Raw genomic sequence first — 22,630 nt, 5'->3', positions numbered from 1 at the left:
ATGATAACGATGATTACGGATTTATGGAAATTATGCTTACTGCATAAATTGTATTTTGAAATATTGATTTTGGATGGATTGAATTACGAAGTATAGCTCTGATCAAGCTGGTAAACCTTACAGACCTAATGTGACTCTTGGGTAGGTTCACGGGCCCCAAGATGCTCCATTAGGTTGGCTCCATTTACTGTGTACTTAGGGTAAGCCCTACAGACTTACAGACTTAAGGATACAGGCCCAAAGCCTATCCTTAGGTTGGCTTCCTTTTTGCTGTGTGCTTAAGATAAGCCCTGTGGACGCAGTTCTGGGAACTGCGGATGGTGAACAAGAGAATTGTTTAAACTACGAGTTTCAAAAGTTAAACTTCATTATGATTTTATGAGATTTACTGAACTATCATTTGATAAGTGTACCTATTATGATTTTATTGTACTGTTGGAACACACTAGACATCCTATTCGATCTCCTGAAAACGTCATACCATGAATGCTTCTTATGAACTGAGATCTTTATAGTTTATACTCGATGAACTACTAATGGAATCCCGGATTATTTCGCAAACTAGTATACGTCTGATTCAATAAGGAAATTATATGGCTTTTTAGTTATTTGCATGTCCTGTAGCATCAATTGATAGTTTTGCATTACTGAGCTTTTCGAAGCTCACTCTATTACTCACAGTTGCAGGTTAAAATAATTGTACCAGCGCAGCTATCGACATCAGTAAGGGAGTTCTTCCGGCGTTGCTTGCAGAGTATGGTACATGTGATTAGGGGCATGTAATTGTATTTTATTTTATATACGAGTCTGAAAATCTGTTTTATTTCTAAATGCTGATAAAGCAATTTATAAGTTACATGTTTTAATAAAAGTTTTAAATTTTCTGCTATTTTTACAATGGGTCACTCCGGTGGCCCTAATGTGACACTCCAGATCGGATCGGGTTAACTGCATCGATTTGAGAGGGTTACATTTAGTGGTATCAGAGCTTAGGTTTGAGTCAAAATTTTTCCAAATAGACCGGCGGTCGAATGTCAAAAGATTTCTGATCATTAAATGCCCCTAGAATACAATCGTACATCTCTTAGCCGGAACTCTAAGGTTGAGTCCTTATCTGTAACGAGTAAACCTAAGTTTTCTATCTGTTAGGACTCTACCATTACATAAAGGAATATCAGTAACGTTTTTCTAAATTCTGTAAAGTACTTCACGAGCCATGTGATAGTTACTCATTTGAGAAATTCCGAACTAACTCCATAAATGAGTTTGGGATATGTTACCGCTCTATGAGCCTATTCTCATAACTAAGGCTGAATTGATTCCACAAGGATAAATTTGTTCTGATTCTTTTATTGGAATGAGGGAGAGTTTTGATGAAAATGTATACTCAACTGGGTAAGGATTAGTGTAGGATTCGTACTTCTGTAAAAGCTCCTGGAAGATATGAAAGAACTGATAGAAGTTTCATTTCTGTAATTCTGTGACATGAATGAATTTCAAGGATGAAATTCTTTTAAGGAGGGGAGAATTGTAACACCTCAATTATTGTAATTATTAAGGCCACCTGTTTAGGCCCGTAGCAATTATGATGGCCACCTGTTAATACCATTATTATGTGTAGACCCTGAGCCAACCACTCCTCAATTATGAAAGAGATGGAGAGTGTGTAATAATTAAGTTTGGTTCAGTTTTTTTATATTTATTTTCAGGAAGCTTCCTTTGGTTGAATAATTGAATACTTTGTTATTTACTGAAGACCAAGCTCGTTGTTGCCCTGGGAATTTTGTGTTTCATGAACTTCATCTCTTTTGCCGCCACCATCGTGATTTGGTTATTTCCGGTCGTGGTAAGATCGGTTCTTCACCTGGGAAGGCTCGGCTAGCTTGGTTCACTGTTGAACAACCTCGGTTGACAGTGAAACTCCTTCTTCGGTCCTGTTTATGTTGCTGCCGCAGCTCTGTTTCAATTTTGCTATTTTTTGTCGTTTGAGGTCACGGCTGGCCTGGATGGGAGGTCGTCGAATCTGTGTGGCTACTGCCTTCTAATTTTGACGTCGATTGCCCCTAGTTCTCGAGCTGGAATATTATATTATGGCTCTGGTTAAGAACTACAAGGGCATATGTTAGAGGAGGGCGGTGGTTGTCGACGGGAATGAAGGGGAGGAGGAAAGTGGAGGAATGATGCATAAGGTTCATGGCTAACGTGCATAGAAGATGAGAGGTGAGAGATGTTTGAATTTTTGTAGCATAATTCGTAGATCAAAATCAATGGAGATTTTGAAAAAAAAAATTAATAAATAAATGTATATTGGTTCAGATTGCACATGGCTTTGGAAAGTGAAAAGGGAGTAATGAAAGAATTCACGTAGTTGTGGGGAATTGTAGATAACATGAAAAAAAAAGGGTAAACCACAAGGTATGTCATCCAAGTTTGGTGAGATCTTTACCTTGTTTCTTAGTTTCCAAGTGGTTATAGTTATGACATAATAGTTTTTACAAGATCAATTTAGTCCATGATGTTAGTAATTAAATATTACTAGCTCTTCAAGTTTTTAGTTATGCAAATTGGGTTTCCAAATTATTAATTAGATTCTAATAAGTTATTTTTTATGGCAAGGAAAATTGTTAGAAGCCGTATTTATACGATAAATTGTCCGTATTCGTTAGAAAAAGATTAGAAGCTAGAAATCAAGTTGGTGAGCTGGAATTTAAGACTAACATTTTGGGTTTTGTTGATGTTCCGATTTTGAGGTCTGTTTCGCCAAATTCAAACCCGGTAAGATGTTTTTCCCTGATTGATCACCCGATTCTATCTGTTTTTCGGAATTAAGCTCCGTTTTGATAAAATTTCTGTTAATATGTATCTGAGGAATTATTGGAAGTTGATTTCAAGATCGAGGGTGTTCAAATTTAATTTAAATGGTCGAGCAATATGACACGAAAATCGAGGTAATACATTACTACCTTTTTATGCTTTATGGAACATGTTGGTATTGGTAAATGCATGAATGAATATGTTTGGTCTCATTTGAGTATTTAATTAATTCATACACACGATATTAAGGCGGTAAAAATTCGGCAACTGAATACGGCTCGGATGACTGATATAAGAAATTGAGGGATTGTTAGAACTAAATTACGAGTTCTGTGATTAGTGATAAAAGAATTAGCCTGGATTTGTAGCATATAATTTATTTCATCAAAGGTTAAATGTTAAAAGTACTTGGATGAGAAATTATGAGAATACTCTGGTAGGGTAAAATTACGAAAATACCCTTATGTTGAAAAATGACAAGAATTGTCCTTGGAAGTTGATTGATATCTCTAAAAGATTTTGATATGATGAAACTACTGATGTGCATAAGAAATGCTAGTTTTACTTAGGAAATTTGGATAACCGGTTTTAACCCCAAAAGGGTTTATGCAAGATACTAGAAGTCTGTTAAGGAATCATTTCAAGATCAAAGAATGTTCGGGAAAGCAATTAACCATAGGATCTCTAAATTATAGTTATTTTCGTTATGAGTTAATACCGAAATTATCTGGTTAAGAAATTACGAAAATGCCCTTGAGTGATAAAAATAGTCCGTGTTGACCATGAATGAGAAAGTACTTTGAGGATTCATTTTTAACTCGATAAATTTCTGATTTACTTGTTGAGATCCTATTTTTGTATGGAAAATTTCTGATAATTCGTTAGTAACACCTGAGAATGTATTTAACTCAAAATTTTTGAGTTATGAGTAAATACCTGAAGAAAAAATTATCGAGGATGCTCTTCTGTCAGAATTGTTCGTCTAGAATGGAACAGATGATAAGTTTGAATTAAATAATAAGATCGGACGGAATGAACTGATTAAAATACGTGGGATCTGTAAAATGATCAAAATACCCTTGTAATAGAAATGACTCAAGAATATCATCAAGTTCAGGAATGAATAGATATCCTCAAGCTTTGAAATGAATGGAAAAACATTAAGCACGAAAATGACCAAAATGCCCTTATGGTCTATACTAAGTAAATGTCTTGGATTAATTAAGAAATTCAAATAAACATGGATGTTGTACTGCTCTTAAATGTTATGAAACACAATTTAAGTGGGTCAAACAATGCTAGTGTTATATCAGTACTTGAATGGCATAGGTACCACTTGAATGCTAGTTCGTCTCCTCAAGTTTGGATTGATGATAATTATGGAATTACTCAGCTCAGCTCAACGCTAGAGCGCATTTGATATTAAGAAGTGGATATTCGTGAGATAAATTAACCATAAACACGAAATAATGATTTTAGTAAATGAACAAAGTGAACTAAACGGAAGTACAACATGTATCCGAAACGCAGAAGCATCTGAATTACTCGGAAAGACTCTGAAGTAACTGGGATTTTGATTTGACTACTAAATGAACCGAGTAACTTTAATGACTAAGAATTTAGTAAATGATTGAATGAGTCTGAGAACTCCAATGATATTGCATGATGTATGATTACTATGGGTTATGAACCAAGAATTAAATACGTTGACAATTCGTGATATTGTTGCCATGTGGATAGAAATAAAGATTATTTGGATCCTCTATTGCTTCCTTTAGATATATTCAACGATGATTCTGAATATGATCTATAAACAAGAATTGTTGGTATTAAAGTGTGAATACCCTAGAAGGGCAATGAATTGACCAGTTGAAATACATCATTTTTAGGAGTTGTTGATAGTCCGATCGATTGACATGGATGGTAAATGCCCTGAATCTTCGTTTCTACTTTATCAACTCAAATTACTCTGGTTATACTTGAATACTTTCCTGAGATATATGAATCATAGCGGGATTCGAAAGTATCAATCTTAAATGTCTGATTAGTTTGGTTATTAATCGATTCTCTTCAATATGACCTCGTTCCTGGAATCCGATCAAATTTCATAAGTTTCGTGTTTTCCATACTAATAACTACAATGGCCTCTGAAAATATTTGGATCCTCTAGTGTGTTCCCTATGTACTACATAATTGTTTTATCTGTTTTGAAATATGGTACATTGAAATCTATGATTTACTGTTTATTGATACACCGACTTACCAGTGATGGTTTATGGACTATGACTGATATATGATTATTGATTTTCACTTATATATGATAACGATGATTATAGATTTATGGAAATTATGCTTACTGCATAAATTGTATTTTGAAATACCGATTTTGGTTGGATTGAATTACGAAGTATAGCTCTGATCAAGCTGGTAAACCTTACGGACCTAATGTGACTCTTGGGTAGGTTCACGGACCCCAAGATGCTCCATTAGGTTGGCTCCCTTTGCTGTGTGCTTAGGGTAAGCCCTACAGACTTACAGACTTAAGGATACAGGCCCAAAGCCTATCATTAGGTTGGCTTCCTTTTTGTTGTGTGCTTAAGGTAAGCCCTATGGACGCAGTTCTAGGAACTGCGGATGGTGAACAAGAGAATGGTTTAAACTACGAGTTTCAAAAGTTAAACTTCATTATGATTTTATGAGATTTAATGAACTATCATTTGATAAGTGTACCTATTATGATTTTATTGTACTGTTGGAACACACTAGACATCCTATTCGATCTCCTGAAAACGTCATACCATGAATGCTTCTTATGAACTGAGATCTTTATAGTTTCTACTCGATGAACTACTAATGGAATCTCGGATTATTCCGCAAACTAGTATACTTCTGATTCAATAAGGAAATTATATGACTTTTCAGTTATCTGCATGTCCTGTAGCATCAATTGGTAGTTTTGTATTACTGAGCTTTCCGAAGCTCACTCTATTACTCACCGTTGTAGGTTAAAATAATTGTACCAACGCATCTATCGACATCAGTAAGGGAGTTCTTCCGGTGTTGCTTGCAGAGTATGGTACATATGATTAGGGGGCATGTAATTGTATTTTGTTTTATATACGAGTCTGAAAATCTGTTTTATTTCTAAATGCTGATAAAGCAATTTATAAGTTACATGTTTTAATAAAAGTTTTAAATTTTCCGCTATTTTTACAGTGGGTCACTCCAGTGGCCCTAATGTGACACTCCAGATCGGATCGGGTTAACCGCATCGGTTTGAGAGGGTTACACCTAATGCAACTCTTCTCGTCCATCTTCCAGAAGGCGCGTTGAGTAGATCTTCTAGAAACCACCGCTGACTAGACCTTCTAGAAACAGGCACGTCAGTCCGTGTCGTGCCCAGAGTCGTGCACATGTCTCCAGCCGTGATCAAATAATAATAAAAAAATGCAAAATGCGCCTGTTTTATCACTAATTCTGGAAAGTAAGACTCTGTATGAAAATAAGCATAACACAACCAAATCAGTAGCAATAAATCCACAATATCGAAGAAATAACGAGCAAATATTAACGATTCTGAACACTCATCAAATATGTTTCGTCTTTCAGCGCTACGTTTAAAAAAATAATAAAATCATCAACAATGTTATCGTTTTATAACAAATCGGTCACTTAACGAATATGTAAAATATTATGATAAATTTATGGATTTTTTTTCATTTGAAAAACAAATGTAACATTTAGATTATAATCGTTTTCCACAAGTAAAATTTTCGATTATAATAGATAACATTTTAAGTTATAACCTAAAATGTTACGATGTTTATAATAAATCATGTAGTTTAAGTAGGGATGGGAATGGGTAGGGTTTGGATCGGGTTTCGGCCAACCCGACCCGACCCAAAACTTTTATATCCTTTACCCGACCCGACTCAAAAAATTTATACCCTCCACCCGACTCGAACTCGATCCGATTTTTTAAGATAAAATCTGAACCCGACCCGAAATAATAAAAGAATATTATTTTTATTCAATAAAAACGGTGACTTAATTGAAAAAATATAAAGGGATATTATTGTAATTATTCTTAAATATATATAAGGTAAAATTATACTTTTTTGGGTTGGGTCAGATATTTTTCACCCTAAACCGAATCCGACCTGAACCCGAACCCGATTTTTTTTAAAAGAATCCGACTCGATCGGGTCGAATCGAAACCTGTCGGGTTCGGTTCTCATGCTCATCCGTAAGTTTAAGTTATATTTTAGGTTTAAACCTAAAAAGCTATCATGAGTTTAAAATCTTTTTTATTTGAAAAACAATGATAACATTTTAAGTTAAACCATTCTTCTTATCGAATACGTTGAAACTGTGTATTATTTTAAATTGACAACCAAAACCTCATCTTTCTTAATTTCTTTTTTCTTATCAAACAATTATTATTCTATCCTTGAGAAAATCTTATTCAATGGCTCCTTATTTTAGGCGTTTTACCTTGGACTCTCCCTAATGTTCTAGGTATGATTCACCTCTTCTATTTTCACATTTCAACGTATAACATGATTAGTAGATTAAATTTATTAAATTAAAATTAAATTAATAAAATATAAATAATAAGAAATACAAATATAATTGTACAAATTTGCTTTATTAAATAATTTGATTTATAACATTTTAATAGTTTAATGGTCAAAGTAAAATTGACCCCATAGTTCAATGACTATTGGGGTAGTTTACCCAAAAATTTAAATTCACGTTTTAAGATCTAAATCTGAAAAGGTTTTCAAGGATGAAAATATGGAAGGCAAAAGCTTTAGAAAATCTGGGCAGCTGAAAAGGGTTTCTAACCAACCATAACTTGATATCAAAGATGCACTCCCATATGGCTTTTACGTCAAAAATAACAAGAAAATATAACATTTGAAAAATAATAAGGAAAATTTTGAAAAAAAAAAGGAAAGAAAATAAGATATCCAACCTAAAGCAACAACTCTAAAATCCATCACATATCACTAGCAAACACCATTCTTACGTAGTCAGCTCCATTATAGCTGAAACGATATCCCCATCGGCAGCCTTGAGTGCCTTGACAGCCTTCGACCTGGAGGCTCCCGCTTGTGTCATCACCAACTCAATGTCCTTTGGCTCAACTCCCGTTTCATCAACTTCTTCGTCTTCCTGAGCCAAGGCTGATGACGACTCAGGTTTAGACACCACGTGGCTAAGATCAGGAGCCTTAAATTGCTCGGCAGCCTGAGTCTGCAATTGTGAGCTCAAGTCCTCAATCTTAGCCTCTCCAAATATAACATAGGTATCTGACGTGGGGCTCTTGAAGACGTCCGGCTTTGAAATGATAAATAAGATCTGAATTCAACGGTAAAATCAGTTATCATCTACATCTAGTAACATACGAGGCAGGGAAGTAATGAATGGTTTAACAATATGGAAAGGGGGCTGACATTTTTGCTCTTCTTGACGGTGACTCGGCTAACACCTGGAATTGGTTTCATCCCGAGCTTCAACATAGCTTTGCGACTCTTCTTTTCGCTTCTGCTTTGCTTTGACCTACCAGTTCCTTCTCCATCAAGATGGCCTGACAGTACATACAATAGGACAAAAAAATGAACCTCTGAACAAATTCAAGTGAAGAAATAACAACCATCAATGCATCACTCATTTATATAAAGAGCAGTTCTCCATTAACATGCTTTTCAATATTTTTACACAGTGATCCACGAAACATGTAATGCATTAATTGGTAAATAATAGATGTCGGTGGTACAAATGAAGTTGCTATGAGGTATACAAAGAATAAACTAAGAACTTTATGCATTGACAATTCAATATTGTCATCGATGAACATGAGACAGTATCTAAATTCATCGAAATAACAATTTAAGAAACTACCACATACCTCATTATGTATCAACCCATAAGAATCATTTAAAAGAATCATTTAAATTTTAAATTAATTAATATTATAAATATTTACAATTAAAATTAAACATTAATTAGAATAACTTTAACTAGATTTTTAATAATTAAGTTTAACTAATAATTAAGTTTATCTAAATTAATCATCGGCAAAAGCGGCAAGTATAGTGTAATTTACAAGAGAATACACAGTAATAAGACAAAACTAAAAGTAGATCTCTTTAGGTTTTATTTACTACAACGTTAACTTCCTCATTTCTCTTCCTCGCCGCCGCCTTCTTCACTTCACTCTCTCTCTCCCTCTGCCTCTACCTCGCTGGTACATTCCCCTCTCTGTTTCTTCATAGGTTCTTATGCACTTCTTTATACGTACTTTTATACGTATATACCAACATAATATGTGATGGGTACTGTTTTCAGGAGAAGGAAAGTTTTTTTTTGCCTTATTTTGTTTTTGTTTCCTTCTGGGTTTTTGTTTCTTTAGTTTCTTGTTTAGCTTAATGGGTTGTTTGAGTATAGCTTGGAATATATTTCTTTTGCTATTTCTACTTTTATGATCATTTCTTACTTCTCATGTATGTGGGAGGATGTATCATGTATGTGATTGTGAATATGAATGTCATGACGCATGCATGCATGTTGACATGAGCTTTACTTGCATGATGATATCTGAATTACAAATTTGAGGAAGGTGGGGAATTTCTTTGAATTTTTCACATTGTTAGCTTTTTCTTTTGAGATGCTGCTTTACTGCTCTATTGCCCCCTCTCCCTCCAGTTTCTGCAAAATAAGTTTCTTCCATTTCGTTCTTTTTTTTTTTGGGCAAATTAGTCACCAAATTCTTAAATTTGTTCCTATTTGTTATCTTGTATTGTATTTAATTCAAAATTCAATTGAGCTAACAAACACTGCAATGTCTGGAATGGTTCTGATAATTGAAGAACTTAGTCAGCTGTTACTAAAATTTGGAATATTTGTTCAACAAACTCTTTCTGATGTCTTGTTTCAAATTCAAAATTCAATAATAGAAATGCATTTTTTATGATAGTTGGATTCCAGGCTTCAAATATGGTAGCGTTTATACAATTTGCCTTATGTATCTGCATAATCACTGATTTCTTTCATCTTACATGGTCATATGAAATTAATGATGGTATACATTTAATGGCTTCTGCATTGTCTTATAGTTCTAACTTCCTGTGGGGGAATTCTCTAATTTCATTTCTTTTTTCTTCTTCTTTTCATTTACCTCCTTTGATCAAAATCATTTGTGCTATTCCCGCCTTGTTTAATTACCGAATTAGCTAATAATCTAGCTGTGTTTATCTTTTAGTTCACGCGCACATTTGATTTTGGAAGATTTGAGTTTTTGAAATTTAATATAAGCTGGTTTTTAATCAGCATGAAGGTGAACCATGGAGCCATCGTCTTTGGTGCATTGCTTTTTGGTACTATGACTGTTGTATGGCTTCTGAACGGATACTGATGGATGTTAATCCAGGTAATAAACTACATTGTGCTGCAAAAGCTGCAGCTGACAAGGAGAAGACGGTTCCCTTGGATAGCTTTGTTTAAGGTGGATGAATAAGTGCAAAGAGAGCATTGATAACATGGAGGTTGTGAGGCATAAACAAAATAAGGCTCCCGAGGATGTCGAGGTTGATATAATAGGATGCACAAATAATAATGACACTACAACAGTTAAAATTGAGGATCCGGATGCAACTGAATGTTCCAGCTCATTTGCTGACACCGCATCTGATACCGATAAATGTTCTGGATTGAGTGATGCTGAAGTCGAATCTCAGTTCGTTGGTGATGCTGCTTTTGCATCTGCTTACGAACCATTTAGTAGTGTGTTTCATATAAGGTTTGCTTTCTTTCCATATTTACGACCTTTTAATCCTTATATATATATTTGAGCATTTCAATAATTTGGATATGCATGTATTTATGTATGTGTATACAGTCAATATTTGGCTACAACTAAAGGTTTCCTGTGGTAAATTCTTCAGTTTTTGATTTGTTCCATCCAAATCTTTATTCATTGAAACATTACGTGATTCAAATCAATTTCACTTTGCATAGCAAGCAGACATGTCGTAATCTTATTTCGTACTTGCCCTTCAGGAAGAAGAGGCTGACAAGCCATTGGAGGAACTTCATTCGGCCTCTCATGTGGCGCTGCAAATGGGCAGAACTGAGAATCAAACAAATCGAGTCTCAAGCAGGAAAATACACCAGAGAACTTTCAGCATACAATAAGAGAAAGTTTCCTGGAATTGATCAATCTGCACTGGAAGGTTTTGGTTCAAAATCATTGCCATTTTCTAGTCAGTATAACCGTAAAAAGGCCATCAAGCAGAGGAGAAGAAAGAGAATTGAAGAAGCAACCGATATAGCCTCATACATGTCATGTCATAACTCATTTTCGTATTTTGATACGAGCTTTTCCTTTATTCTTTATCGTTATTTTTTAAGTGTTTTTCTTGTCTGGCCTTAACCCTGATGCTCAAGTGTGGTTTGCTTGTAATATATTTCAGAAAACAGGAAAACCATTGCAGTTGGTGCTTATATTGCCGACGATTTTCCCAACAGGTAATATCATTTTCCCTTTCCCTGAATCGATCTCCTATATTTTAACTTCATTCATAACTATTCATTTTGCAAAAACCTAGTCCTCTGGATCCTAGGATGACACTGAAAATCATTATCATATGTTAACTGTCAAGGCTACGTTTTTGTAGATTTCGGTTTCTCTTGGTTTGATTGTGAAGTGATCTTTGTCATTGCTTGGTGCAGCTGATACGGACCAACATACAGATTGCAATGATAAATCCGACATTAATAACGATCAATTGCTTTTCGAGTTCAGAGATGAAAATAATTCCTTGGAGCAAGTACTTAGGAAGATTGAAATTGTGCATGCTAAGGTTCAGAAACTCAGGAATCAACTCGATCAAGTTATGTCAAAAAATGTCTCGAAGTTTTCTTCCTCTGAGAACTTAAGCTTCCTTGCTGCTTGTGATGCTCAAACCAGCTCCGCCCCTAGCCCTACGTTGTCAGCTGGCAACGGAGACACAATATCTGCCAGACCTGCATTTAACACAACTCAACAAATTTGCGAATATGCTGGAGATATGGTTATGCCTGCAAGTGCCATTTCAAGTTATGAAGAGGCTTTCCATGTTCCTGATATAATCGAAAGCACTGTTGGATTTTTGTCGTCTGCTGAAGTTACCTGGTACCTGCCACCAGCCACCACTTGTAGACTCGTGCGAAGATGTAAGCCCTTTGAACATACAGAACTACATGTGTATTTGGCTGATGTTTACCAGATAAGATAACGCCATCGATTTTTATTTTGAACTGAAAGTAAGCTTAACTGATCTGCATTTTCTTTCCCCTAGATATATGATAATTCATTGCAAAGATTTCCGGAGGCATAGGTTAAAACACTGAAAAACGAAAACAATCTAGCAAGTCTGGGTCTCGTATCACAGCATCGGTTATTTCCTCTGCTATCCGCAGGCTTCAACCTCCTTTGCACAAGAAAAGACTGTTATCTGTTTGAGTTTGACATTTTTTTCGGCTTCTCATGCATGAAATACTCTCGATTTAGTTATGGTAAATGAGAATCTGTTCATTATGATACCTGATGGCATTTGCAGATTGTGGAAAATGTTCCGATACAGAATGAAGGAAATGGCGGAGATAAACAAGCTTTAATGGCAATAAACAGTCAATCTATGAAGCAACATCATCAAACGGAGAAAGTAGAAGAAGGAGAGAGCTCCAACCCTTCTCGTATTGCAACATCAGAGCCTAAAAACGCAACAAAAAACGTTGTGTCTCAGGAGCAATCAATTCTGAGATCATGTCTAGCTTCAGACATCTGTTTCCCTAAGAGTAAAAGAAAGCGAGGGGAACGTAAAGCCGGCTCCGTCGGTTGGAGCAGGAAACCTGCAGGTGAGCCTGATAATAGCCAATGACTTCATTTCTGATGGTCCACTAAGTTTAGCAGCCTCTATATTGCTAACAAATCAAAGCACAGAGGCACTCAGTAGGCACCATAACTGGAACTCCTTCGATTTTTTGGGAGCCACTATGTTGTAGTTTCTGATAAACTGGCATCAAACAACAGTTTTCATGGGGCCAAAAAACTAACCTACAGCTCCATGATCATAATTTGTTGGCACAGAAAGCTACCCCTCCATCTCAAATGAGTTCAACAACTTATCATAGTGGAAAAGCAATGTAAGCCTCAAATTTTGGCTATGATCATCTATGTTACTTAGATTAGGGTGGGAGTGTCGGATACGAGTATGTGTCTAATACAAGTACGTTCGATTTCCCCCCTTTTTTGTTAGAGTTAATGTGATTAAAGTTAATGAAGTAAATTGATTAATTAAAATTTTCAGTTGTTTAATTTGATGTGGAAAAAATTATATTGATTAAATTGAATTCTATTTTTTCTTATTAATCTGAGGTAAGTACAATACATTATATGTTCAAAGATAATTTTCAACCTTTCAACATTGAATGCTCACACCCTTAAGGTCCTTAAACCCAGGTCCAAAAGGAATAATAATAATTCGTTTACCACGGAGACCACTTGATTCATATATTTTTATTTTATTTTTCATTGAGCACAAAAAAAAATCCTTAAACCTAAAAAACAATGCAGTTGTTAGTGAAGTTTTATAAGCAAGTACTATTATTTAATATGGAGAGAGGCAATGTGAAGTTAACCCAACACCCCCAATCATTATGTCTCTTTCCGCAGCAGCTTTTGGAGTTTGTCATATTACACCACCCACGTTCTAACATTTTTTTAATTAATTATTTATATTTAATCTATTGATTTATTAATTCAGATTAGATGTTATATAAGTTTATTTTAAGAGTGATATACCGAATGCAATTTGTTTAATTTGTAAACGCTTATATTTAAATCTATGATCTATTAATATTTTCTTTTATAAAATTAGGGCAATCAATCATCGATAAATATATAATATAATATATAAATTGTACTAGCTGCCAAAACAAAGCCCGCCATTTTGGTGGATTTTAGCTTTTAGGCATATAAAATTCATCTAGTTTTAGGTAGGGCTCATACTTTAACGATATTACAGAGGTTAAATAATAAATAATTGATTAAAATATATTTTAAATCCCTATACCCTTCATACATTTAGAATTTGATCCCTTTACTTTTGTTTTCAAAATTGTATTCCTCTATTTTTTTTTGGATTTAATTGTTAAATTCATATATACTACATTTTCTGTTAAATGAATGCTGAGCTGGTATTTTTATTTTAAAATATCACATCAACAAATTCAAAAAAGAAAATTCAGTTTTAATAATTAGATTGGATCTTTAAATCTGAAAAATTAAAGGAAGTGTTTGAAAAAAATAAAAAATGAAAGGATTAAATTGTAAATGCATGAAGAGTGATGTATTTTAACTTAAGTATTCCGTAAAAGATTGCCATGGAAAGGTTAATCATGATTTATTCATCTTTATAGTCTGTAAACATAATTGCTCTTTGCCGTCCCTTAGCTTATCATTAGATTGCAAATATTTATTAAGCATTCACGTATTTTATAATTAAATATAAATTATTATAACTCTAGCTATTTTTCTTTTGATTTTTTAGCGATAACATCAGTCTTGACAGCTTTATTTCGTATGGAAAATATAAAAAATACCTAAATTGTAGGTGAATTTGAAATTTCCAGGAGTGACCGCACCCCTAGGTGCATTCCCAGTTCGATCCTCTCCACGGGCTATTGTTTATTTGTCAAGCACATATGTGAACTGAGCTTAAATACGCAGAAACCCTGATCCAAAAATATGCAATTGATCTCCCAAAGACCATTGCTAAGGTTATTTATTGATATCATCATCATTGGTTTCCTGTTCAATTTGTTTTGCAATTTGGAAATATTAGAATGTTGTAAATGTTAAGGTTCGAACTTGGTCTGCAGTTTCACTAAAGGGTGTGCCTTGTTCAGTTAACTTTAATGTGTTATTCTCCTAATTCTGTCCCTACATACATATGATGATTATGATACCTGTGAACCCTAAGAAACTGTTGATAGTTTGACTGTTAGCTCAAATATTGGGATTAATTTTAATTTCTGTTCTTGGATTTGAGTACGAGTGCGGGACAAAGGTAGGTTCTGACACGGATATGTTCAATTTTTCGAAGTTCTTTTTCATGTGTTTAGAGGGTCTTCGTATTCTCATAGAATCTTGTTCAAGATTTCATGCTATGTATTTGTTTGTTGTTCCACAGGAAGCCTTGGTATCAAAGAGCAATAGAGAGGGCTACCGTATGGAAAACTGTTCCGAAGACCACAGGAGTCCCTACTACGAATGCTACAACATTGTGGAAAACCATTTCAAGACCAACGGAAATTACCATGGCGAATGCAACATTGTGGAAAGCGATTCCCAAGCCCGCTGAAATCCCTTCAACTCATCCTAATAGATCGGAGAAGCTACGTAAATGTACTTCCCTGAGGGTTGCCACTACGTTTAGTCGGGTTTGTCTATGTGCACCAATCTCTTCCTACAATGAGGTTTTTCGCGCCGATGTCCCCCCTAGAAGAAGCAACAGTTACCCTAGGTCAAAGCCGTTTCCCCTAGCGCAAGAAAGAGTAATGCCTAGCGTGAAACTTAGCACAGAAGGAAGAAGAGTTTTCCGTGGAAAATCGTTGACGGATGATGTTTTGATGAGGAGGTTTGCTGTGGAAGAAGAAGCAATGATGCAAGTTAGGAGGAGGAATCAAATGGAAATTATAAGGAAGAGAAGTTTGATGAGAAGGAAGATGCTTGGTCCTAGTCCTCTTAGTAGAATGGTAAAAGCTGATGAAGATGAGAATTCTTAACCTTTTAAAAAGTAAAATAAATTTGCCCATATTTTATCCTTTTTTTTTAATTTTCAATTGGCTATTTTGTTTGTACTTTTGATTGTGTACCTTTTAAATGTTGGAAATGTCAATTCAAATTTGGATCTTGCTCTTAAGCATGCTATTATATGCTTATGCTTGAATGTGAATGCAAATTATTTTTTGGTCTTCTTGGCTGAACATTGTTGGTATGCTCCGGGATCGACTCACAAGGTTGATAAAAACAATTATCTCTTAAAAAATTTAAATTTTTATGTAATTTAATTTTTTCTAATACTTTTTATTGGTATGCTCTGGGATCGACTCACGAGATTGATAGAAACAGTTGTTTCTTAAAAATTTTAAGTTTTTTGTAATTTAAATTTTTCTAATACTTTTTATTTGATAATTTAAATGAATGTGGAGGTTTGTCGACGACCGGTGATTATTGATTATGATTTAGGGATTGATTATTTGAGATTTTAGGGATTTAAAATTTTAGGGGTTTGAGACGACGATAAGGGTGATGGCTGGTTAGTAAGGGATGAAAATAGATGAGTGACTATACGACTACAGATGGATGACCGAAGATGGCCGACGACATGAGTAAAGGGGATTAAAATTAGGTATTTTAAGGATTTTAGTTTTTTTTAGATTTTAAAAGTTTTTAAGGGTTTTAATAATAATAATTTTAGTTTTTTTAATAAACACGACATATATTAATAATTAATTTTTTAACGATTATTATGATTGAGACACTCAAAATAATAACGCTACACATGATATTAACTGAAAAAGTTTAAATATTTAAGAAAGAGATACAATGTGGATAATTTTTATTAACAATAATGAGATTTTATGTGAATTTTAGGATGATTATGAATATTGTGTAATATCAAAAGGCCAACTCCGAATGTTCTGCGACATTAGAGAAAGAGCGCGATTGCATCAATATCGATAAATAATAAATTTATCCCCATCACTATACAAATTTATTACATAATGATTAACATTTTTTACTATTATTTTTAATTCACGAGGTAATTTTATTTATATAATAGATTTAACTATATAATTATTTTGTATTTTTTAATTACTTTAATTTTATCCTTGATCGATATTAGCTGTTATGATATTAATATTAACTATTGTGTGATGATACGTGATTCAGACTCCAGATGTTTTAATGTCTAGTATTGTGTGGTTTAAGCATTAAATTGATCATTGGTCTAATGTTGTGTGGTCCAAACCATATGATCTAATTATTGTTATGTTGTATTGTGAGATGTTCATAGTAGTATTGATGCATGTTATACTTATATAATAATGATCCATGCTTGTTATTGCTCATATATTCGTGTCTATTCTTACGGTTCATAAATATATTATGGATTTGGACATTAAATTTTGATTGTTTTAAGTTTGGGTTATTTTCAGTTTGAGTTCATATCGATCAATCAAAATTTTAAATTAATTTTGATTTGATTAAATTTATTTTATATTTCGGGTCAAATTTATATTATCACATTCAAAACCATAACATAAATTTAGATGACCGAATTCAGATTAAGTTTGACATGTCTATGTTTATACCTATACTTTGCAGATAAATCATAATCATTCACTTATCCAATGCTTGATATCAGATGTCCTCGGGTCCCACGTCCTGGTGTAGGAGGATCACCCCGACATTATTAGTTTTTGTTATAATATCAGAATGATGATTATCGTCAAATAAATAAACATGATCGAAAGGGAAAAACAAAGAACACCAAGATTTACGTGGAAAACCCAAAAGAGAAAAATCACAGGTAGAGGAGAACTAATATGAAGGAAGAAAATACAAGATGATTTTGGTGAAAAAAACTTGATTTTTATCTCTGACACTTAGTATCTATTTATAGGGATAACTACTTGATTACAAAGGAAAACTAAATAAAGTATAAATCTGCTTTAATAAAGTTTTTTTTACTTTTAATCAAACTGTGTTTCCTACTTTCTCCATATTTATATATTAATTAATTTGTGTCACTTTGAATTCGAGTCAAACTCTAACAAATCTACACCTTGACACGAATTATGAAAGTGCAAAGGTTTCAAGACAAAACACTCAAATTCGATGTGACACCTAAACTCAACAAAAACAATTCTTCACTTCAACGAACAAGTTCTCCACCTCTTCCACAACACCCCTAAAAGGGGTAATCTTCAGTAATGGACACCGATCGAATCCAATCTTTTTCTAGGCTTGGATTTAGTCTTCACATCGACATGGTTATCATAAGTGCCAACTTTGTTCACAAATATTTCACCACGAGAATATCATACACAACATGATCCCGATCATCAATGATAGTTCTATCTTTAAATTCATTATGTTCACGAAATTGAACTCTTTTCTGCTTCACATAGCCGTTCTACCCACGGTTATTTTGTTCAACAACGTTATTTGACACGGTGGATAAAACACCAACTGCATTATCTAAAACTGTTGAACCCTGTAGAACATAAAATTTGGTAGTCTTTCTCTGTCCTTTCAACACAACAAGAAAGTCTGTAATGCCCCAAAAATTTAATTAAGGATTAAATTGAAATAATTTAAAATAAGAGGATTTATTAAATTAAATAATGAAAGATGAGGATGAAAAGGATTCATGATTTAGACTAAATTGTGAGAAATGATGATTAAAAGGATATTTTGGTCATTGGGATTAAAATTGAATTTAGAATTCAATTAAAGGGTATTGAGTAATTAAATAAGGAGATAAGAGGATGAGTGGGGGAAAGAGGAAGTCAACTCTTCTCTTCTCCTCTTCCTCTTCTTGCCGTGGGTGAGCTCTTCCATTTAGCTCAAATATCGAAATCAAGCTCCCGATCGAGTAAGGCGAAATGCAAGGGTCAAGTTAAAGAATAGTCATCTTGCTAATCAGGATTTATAAACAAGGCGAACCAGGTTAGTGCATTTAATTATGCACGTACACGTGGTAATGGTTAAAATAACATGATTTATTAATGTATGTATTGTGATTACCAAATGGCACTATATGTGCAAAAATGATAAGGAAATCATACTAAGTGTATGGATTTCCATATGGAGCACTGAATGTGCTAAAATGATAAGAAATCATACTAAGTGTATGGATTTCCATATGGAGCACTAAGTATGCTAAAATGTTAAGGAAATCATATTGAATATATGGATTTCCACATAGGGCATTATATGTGCTAAAATGGTAAGGGAATCATACTAAGTGTATGGATTTCCATATGGAGCACTAAGTGTGCTAAAACGTTAAGGAAATCATATTGAATATATGGATTTCCAAATAGGGCATTATATGTGCTAAAATGGTAAGGGGATCATACTAAGTGTATGTATTTCCATATGGAGCACTAATTGTGCTAAAACGTTAAGGAAATCATATTGAATATATGGATTTCCAAATAGGGCATTATATGTGCTAAAATAGTAAGGGGATCATACTAAGTGTATGTATTTCCATATGGAGCACTAATTGTGCTAAAACGTTAAGGAAATCATATTGAATATATGGATTTCAAAATAGGGCATTATGTGTGCTAAAATGATAAGGGGATCATACTAAATGTATGTATTTCCATGTGGAGCACTAAGTGTGCTAAAATGTTAAGGAAATCATATTGAATATATGGATTTCCATATAGGGCATTATATGTGCTAAAAATGGTAAAAGAATCATACAAATGGTATGAATTCTTGAATAGGGCACTTTGTGTGCTAAAATGAGAAGGAAATCATATTGAGTATATGATAATTCAAATAGAGCACTGAGAGTGCTAATATTATGAGGAAATTATATGAATGATATGAATTTCCTATAGAATGTATGGATTCCAATAATGATTAATAAAAGAGGTTAATGGCATTAGTGATGCAATAATGATAAGTATATTGGTAAAATAATCTTACGAGCTTATAGAATAATGGTATGCATATTGGTAAAATAAGCTTACTAGCTTATGGAAAAATGATAAGTATATTGTAAAATAAGCTTACGAGCTTATGAAATAATGGGGAGTAGATTGGTAAAATAAACTTACGAGCTTATGGAATAATGATGAATATAATTGTAAAATAAGCTTACGAGCTTATGAAATAGTGGGGAGTAGATTGGTAAAATAAGCTTATGAGCTTATGGAATAATGATGAATATAATGGTAAAATAAGCTTACGAGCTTATGGAATAATGATGACTATATTGGTAAAATAAGCTTACGAGCTTATGGAATAATAATGAATATATTGGTAAAATAAGCTTACGAGCTTATGAAATAATGGTAAATATATTGTAAAATAAGCTTACGAGCTTATAGAAAAATAGTAAGTAGATTGTAAAATAAGCTTAAGAGCTTATGGAAAAATGGTAAGTATATTGTAAAATAAGCTTACGAGCTTATAGAAAAATAGTAAGTAGATTGTAAAATAAGCTTAAGAGCTTATGGAAAAATGGTAAGTATATTATAAAATAAGCTTACGAGCTTATAGAAAAATAGTAAGTAGATTGTAAAATAAGCTTACGAGCTTATGGAAAAATGGTAAGTAGATTGTAAAATAAGCTTAAGAGCTTATAGAAAAATAGTAAGTAGATTGTAAAATAAGCTTACGAGCTTATGGAAAAATGGTAAGTAGATTGTAAAATAAGCTTAAGAGCTTATGGAAAAATGGTAAGTATATTGGTAAAATAAGCTTAAGAGCTTATGGAAAAATGGTAAGTATATTGGTAAAATAAGCTTAAGAGCTTATGAAATAATGATGAGTATATTGGTAAAATAAGCTTACGAGCTTATGAAATAATGGTAATTATATTGGTAAAATAAGCTTACAAGCTTATGGAAAATGGTAAGTATATTGTAAAATAAGCTTACGAGCTTATGGAAAAATTGTAATTATATTGGAAAATAGGCTTAAGAGCTTATAGAAAAATGGTAAGTAGAATGTAAAATAAGTTTACGAGCTTATAGTATAATGGTAAGTATATTGGTAAAATAAGCTTATGAGCTTATGGAATAATGATAAGTATATTAGTAAAATAAGCTTACGAGCTTATGGGATAAATGGTAAGAAGTTTGATAAGAAATGTTATATTATGAGGATCATAATAAAACATTGGATATGCTAATAAAATGACCTTATGGTATTTATTTATGACATTGAAATTCATACTTGAAGTGTGTTGCACTGTTTATTGTTTTAATTGTCTCACTAAGTTTATACTTAACGTGTGATGATTTTCACGCGTAGGTAAAAAGTCGGTAGTGGAATAAAGAGTGTAAACTGACATCAAGCATCGAGGAGTATATATCAATATCTGTAAGACATCCTATGATGGAATTTTTGACTTAGATAGTGGCATGTAAATAATAAGGTTCAATTTATTTTGTTGAACTAAGTTGGGAACAAAATAGTGAATTTTACAGTGATGAAGGGTTAAGTTTTATGTATTTTTCGAAAATTACTGTAGCAGTGCATCGATGCACTGTAGCAATGCATCGATGCATATTTTAAGTTCGATGTTTGGTGCATCGATGCACTGTTCACGATACTGTAGCAGTGCATCGGTACACTGTACACTGTACACTATTCATAAAAAATCTTTTGTTTTGAATTCGATATAATAAAGTATAATTCGTATGATATGATATTTCTATAATATCATTTATTTATTAAAAGAAAAATAAATTTGTACGGATTTTTACTTAGTAAATTGTCTCGAAAGTGATGGGACATCTGTATCTAGTATACATAAAGGTGTACGGGAGATGGGTGTTACAGAGTCATTGCAAATTTTCATAGTTTCACCTTCACTGGAGAATTGTACCCTTTTGAATCTAGAGTACCTAACGAAATTAGATTTATACTCAAATCTGGAACATGTCTCACATTACTAAGTGTTCGAACAATCCCATCGAACATCTTAATTTTGATTGTGCCAATACCTGCGACTTTACAAGAGACATTATTTCGCAAAACTACATCACCTGTAGATACAACTTCATACGTCACAAACCAGTCACGATTAGAACTCATATGAAAACTACTACCAGAGTTAAGTATCCACTCATAACTTGTTATAAAGTTTTCATCAGTCGCAACTAGGAGTTCTCCGTCATCATACTCCTCTACTATACCGACCTCACCATATTTCTAGAGTTCTGCTCTTCAACTTCTCTTTTGATTTTATTTTGCAACTTGTATGTCACACCCCAATTTAGGGGGTAAACTTTAGAAACTTATAATAAGTTTTAGAAGTTGTAGGAAATTCATGGACATAACCCTGAATTTTCTCATTTTGTGTCGGCAGAGACAAAAAATATGTTTAATGTTTGGTTTCTGGTTATAAACCAGAAACAAAGAAATCAAACCCCCCCAAAATTATCTTCCCCGTCGACCCCTCTTTATCGCCTCGATTCTCCACTGTTCGGCCATCGTTCAACTCGTCGCCACCACCATCGTATTCGTCGTCGACCGATGACCAAAGCCCAAGCGTTATCGCGTCGTGAAACGCTGCCGTTCGTCGTAATTTTGCTTTAAAGTGGGCGACAAAATCTTCCCCAAACTCTTGGATTTTCGTCGATTCCGGTCGATCCGGCCACCCGTTCAGCTCACCACCTGCACCATTAGACTTATCGTCACCGTGCGCTCAAAACTCGACCGAAATCGTCGTGTCGTTGTTTCTCCAACATCATCACTCTCCTGCCCCTGTTGGAGAAGTTCGTATGTTTTAAAATTCTACAATCTGTTATGTTCGTTGAAAAATAACACTTGCACGAGAATCCCGATGTCCCGATCTAGCGATATGGAAATTTTTATCATCGTCCGATGACCGGAGCCGCCGCACACGCCGCCCCTTGCGTTTGGGCCTTGTCTGGCAGCCTGGGGAACATGCTGACCGGCTAGACCGGTCTTAGTCGGTTGGACCGGTCTGAACCGGCTGAACCGGTC

General features: G+C 33.9%; 4 protein-coding genes across 4 annotated transcripts; 3 read left to right on the top strand and 1 right to left on the bottom strand.

Moving 5' to 3' along the window:
* Positions 1-7,822: 7,822 nt before the first annotated feature.
* On the bottom strand, positions 7,823-10,016 carry LOC120168922 (nascent polypeptide-associated complex subunit alpha-like protein 1). The gene is made up of 3 exons (XM_039177175.1): positions 9,998-10,016; positions 8,274-8,443; positions 7,823-8,178 (listed from the first exon to the last, which is right to left on the bottom strand). The coding sequence occupies exons 1-3, from the start codon at positions 10,014-10,016 to the stop codon at positions 7,843-7,845; spliced, it is 525 nt and encodes a 174-aa protein (XP_039033106.1). The 3' UTR covers positions 7,823-7,842.
* On the top strand, positions 8,999-11,266 carry LOC120168883. Its single transcript, XM_039177154.1, has 3 exons — positions 8,999-9,067; positions 10,150-10,618; positions 10,879-11,266. Exons 2-3 carry the CDS (start codon positions 10,329-10,331, stop codon positions 11,249-11,251), a joined length of 663 nt encoding a protein of 220 aa, XP_039033085.1. The 5' UTR covers positions 8,999-9,067; positions 10,150-10,328; the 3' UTR covers positions 11,252-11,266.
* Positions 11,267-11,442: 176 nt separating this feature from the next.
* LOC120168921 lies at positions 11,443-12,936 on the top strand. Its single transcript, XM_039177174.1, has 4 exons — positions 11,443-11,467; positions 11,551-11,936; positions 11,986-12,033; positions 12,420-12,936. The coding sequence occupies exons 1-4, from the start codon at positions 11,443-11,445 to the stop codon at positions 12,738-12,740; spliced, it is 780 nt and encodes a 259-aa protein (XP_039033105.1). The 3' UTR covers positions 12,741-12,936.
* Positions 12,937-14,244: 1,308 nt separating this feature from the next.
* Positions 14,245-15,648, top strand: LOC120168920. The gene is made up of 2 exons (XM_039177173.1): positions 14,245-14,252; positions 15,054-15,648. The coding sequence occupies exons 1-2, from the start codon at positions 14,245-14,247 to the stop codon at positions 15,646-15,648; spliced, it is 603 nt and encodes a 200-aa protein (XP_039033104.1).
* Positions 15,649-22,630: the final 6,982 nt, after the last annotated feature.

This window comes from Hibiscus syriacus, unplaced genomic scaffold, assembly GCF_006381635.1.
Source record: "Hibiscus syriacus cultivar Baekdansim isolate YM2019G1 unplaced genomic scaffold, ASM638163v2 tig00111741_pilon, whole genome shotgun sequence".
Classification (NCBI taxonomy): Eukaryota; Viridiplantae; Streptophyta; class Magnoliopsida; order Malvales; family Malvaceae; genus Hibiscus; species Hibiscus syriacus.
This window is presented reverse-complemented; position numbering and strand designations above follow the sequence as displayed.

Bases quoted from the DNA above. Each gene is read 5' to 3' on its own strand.
- LOC120168922 (XM_039177175.1), bottom strand. The intron at 8,179-8,273 runs GTCAGCCCCCTT...CGTTGAATTCAG, and splicing joins CCGTCAAGAAGAGCAAAAAT to ATCTTATTTATCATTTCAAA.
- LOC120168883 (XM_039177154.1), top strand. From the start codon at position 10,329: ATGAATAAGTGCAAAGAGAGCATTGATAACATGGAGGTTGTGAGGCAT. The intron at 10,619-10,878 runs GTTTGCTTTCTT...CTTGCCCTTCAG, and splicing joins AGTAGTGTGTTTCATATAAG to GAAGAAGAGGCTGACAAGCC.
- LOC120168921 (XM_039177174.1), top strand. From the start codon at position 11,443: ATGACACTGAAAATCATTATCATAT. The intron at 11,937-11,985 runs GTTCCTGATATA...CGTCTGCTGAAG, and splicing joins GTTATGAAGAGGCTTTCCAT to TTACCTGGTACCTGCCACCA. The intron at 12,034-12,419 runs GTAAGCCCTTTG...TGGCATTTGCAG, and splicing joins TTGTAGACTCGTGCGAAGAT to ATTGTGGAAAATGTTCCGAT.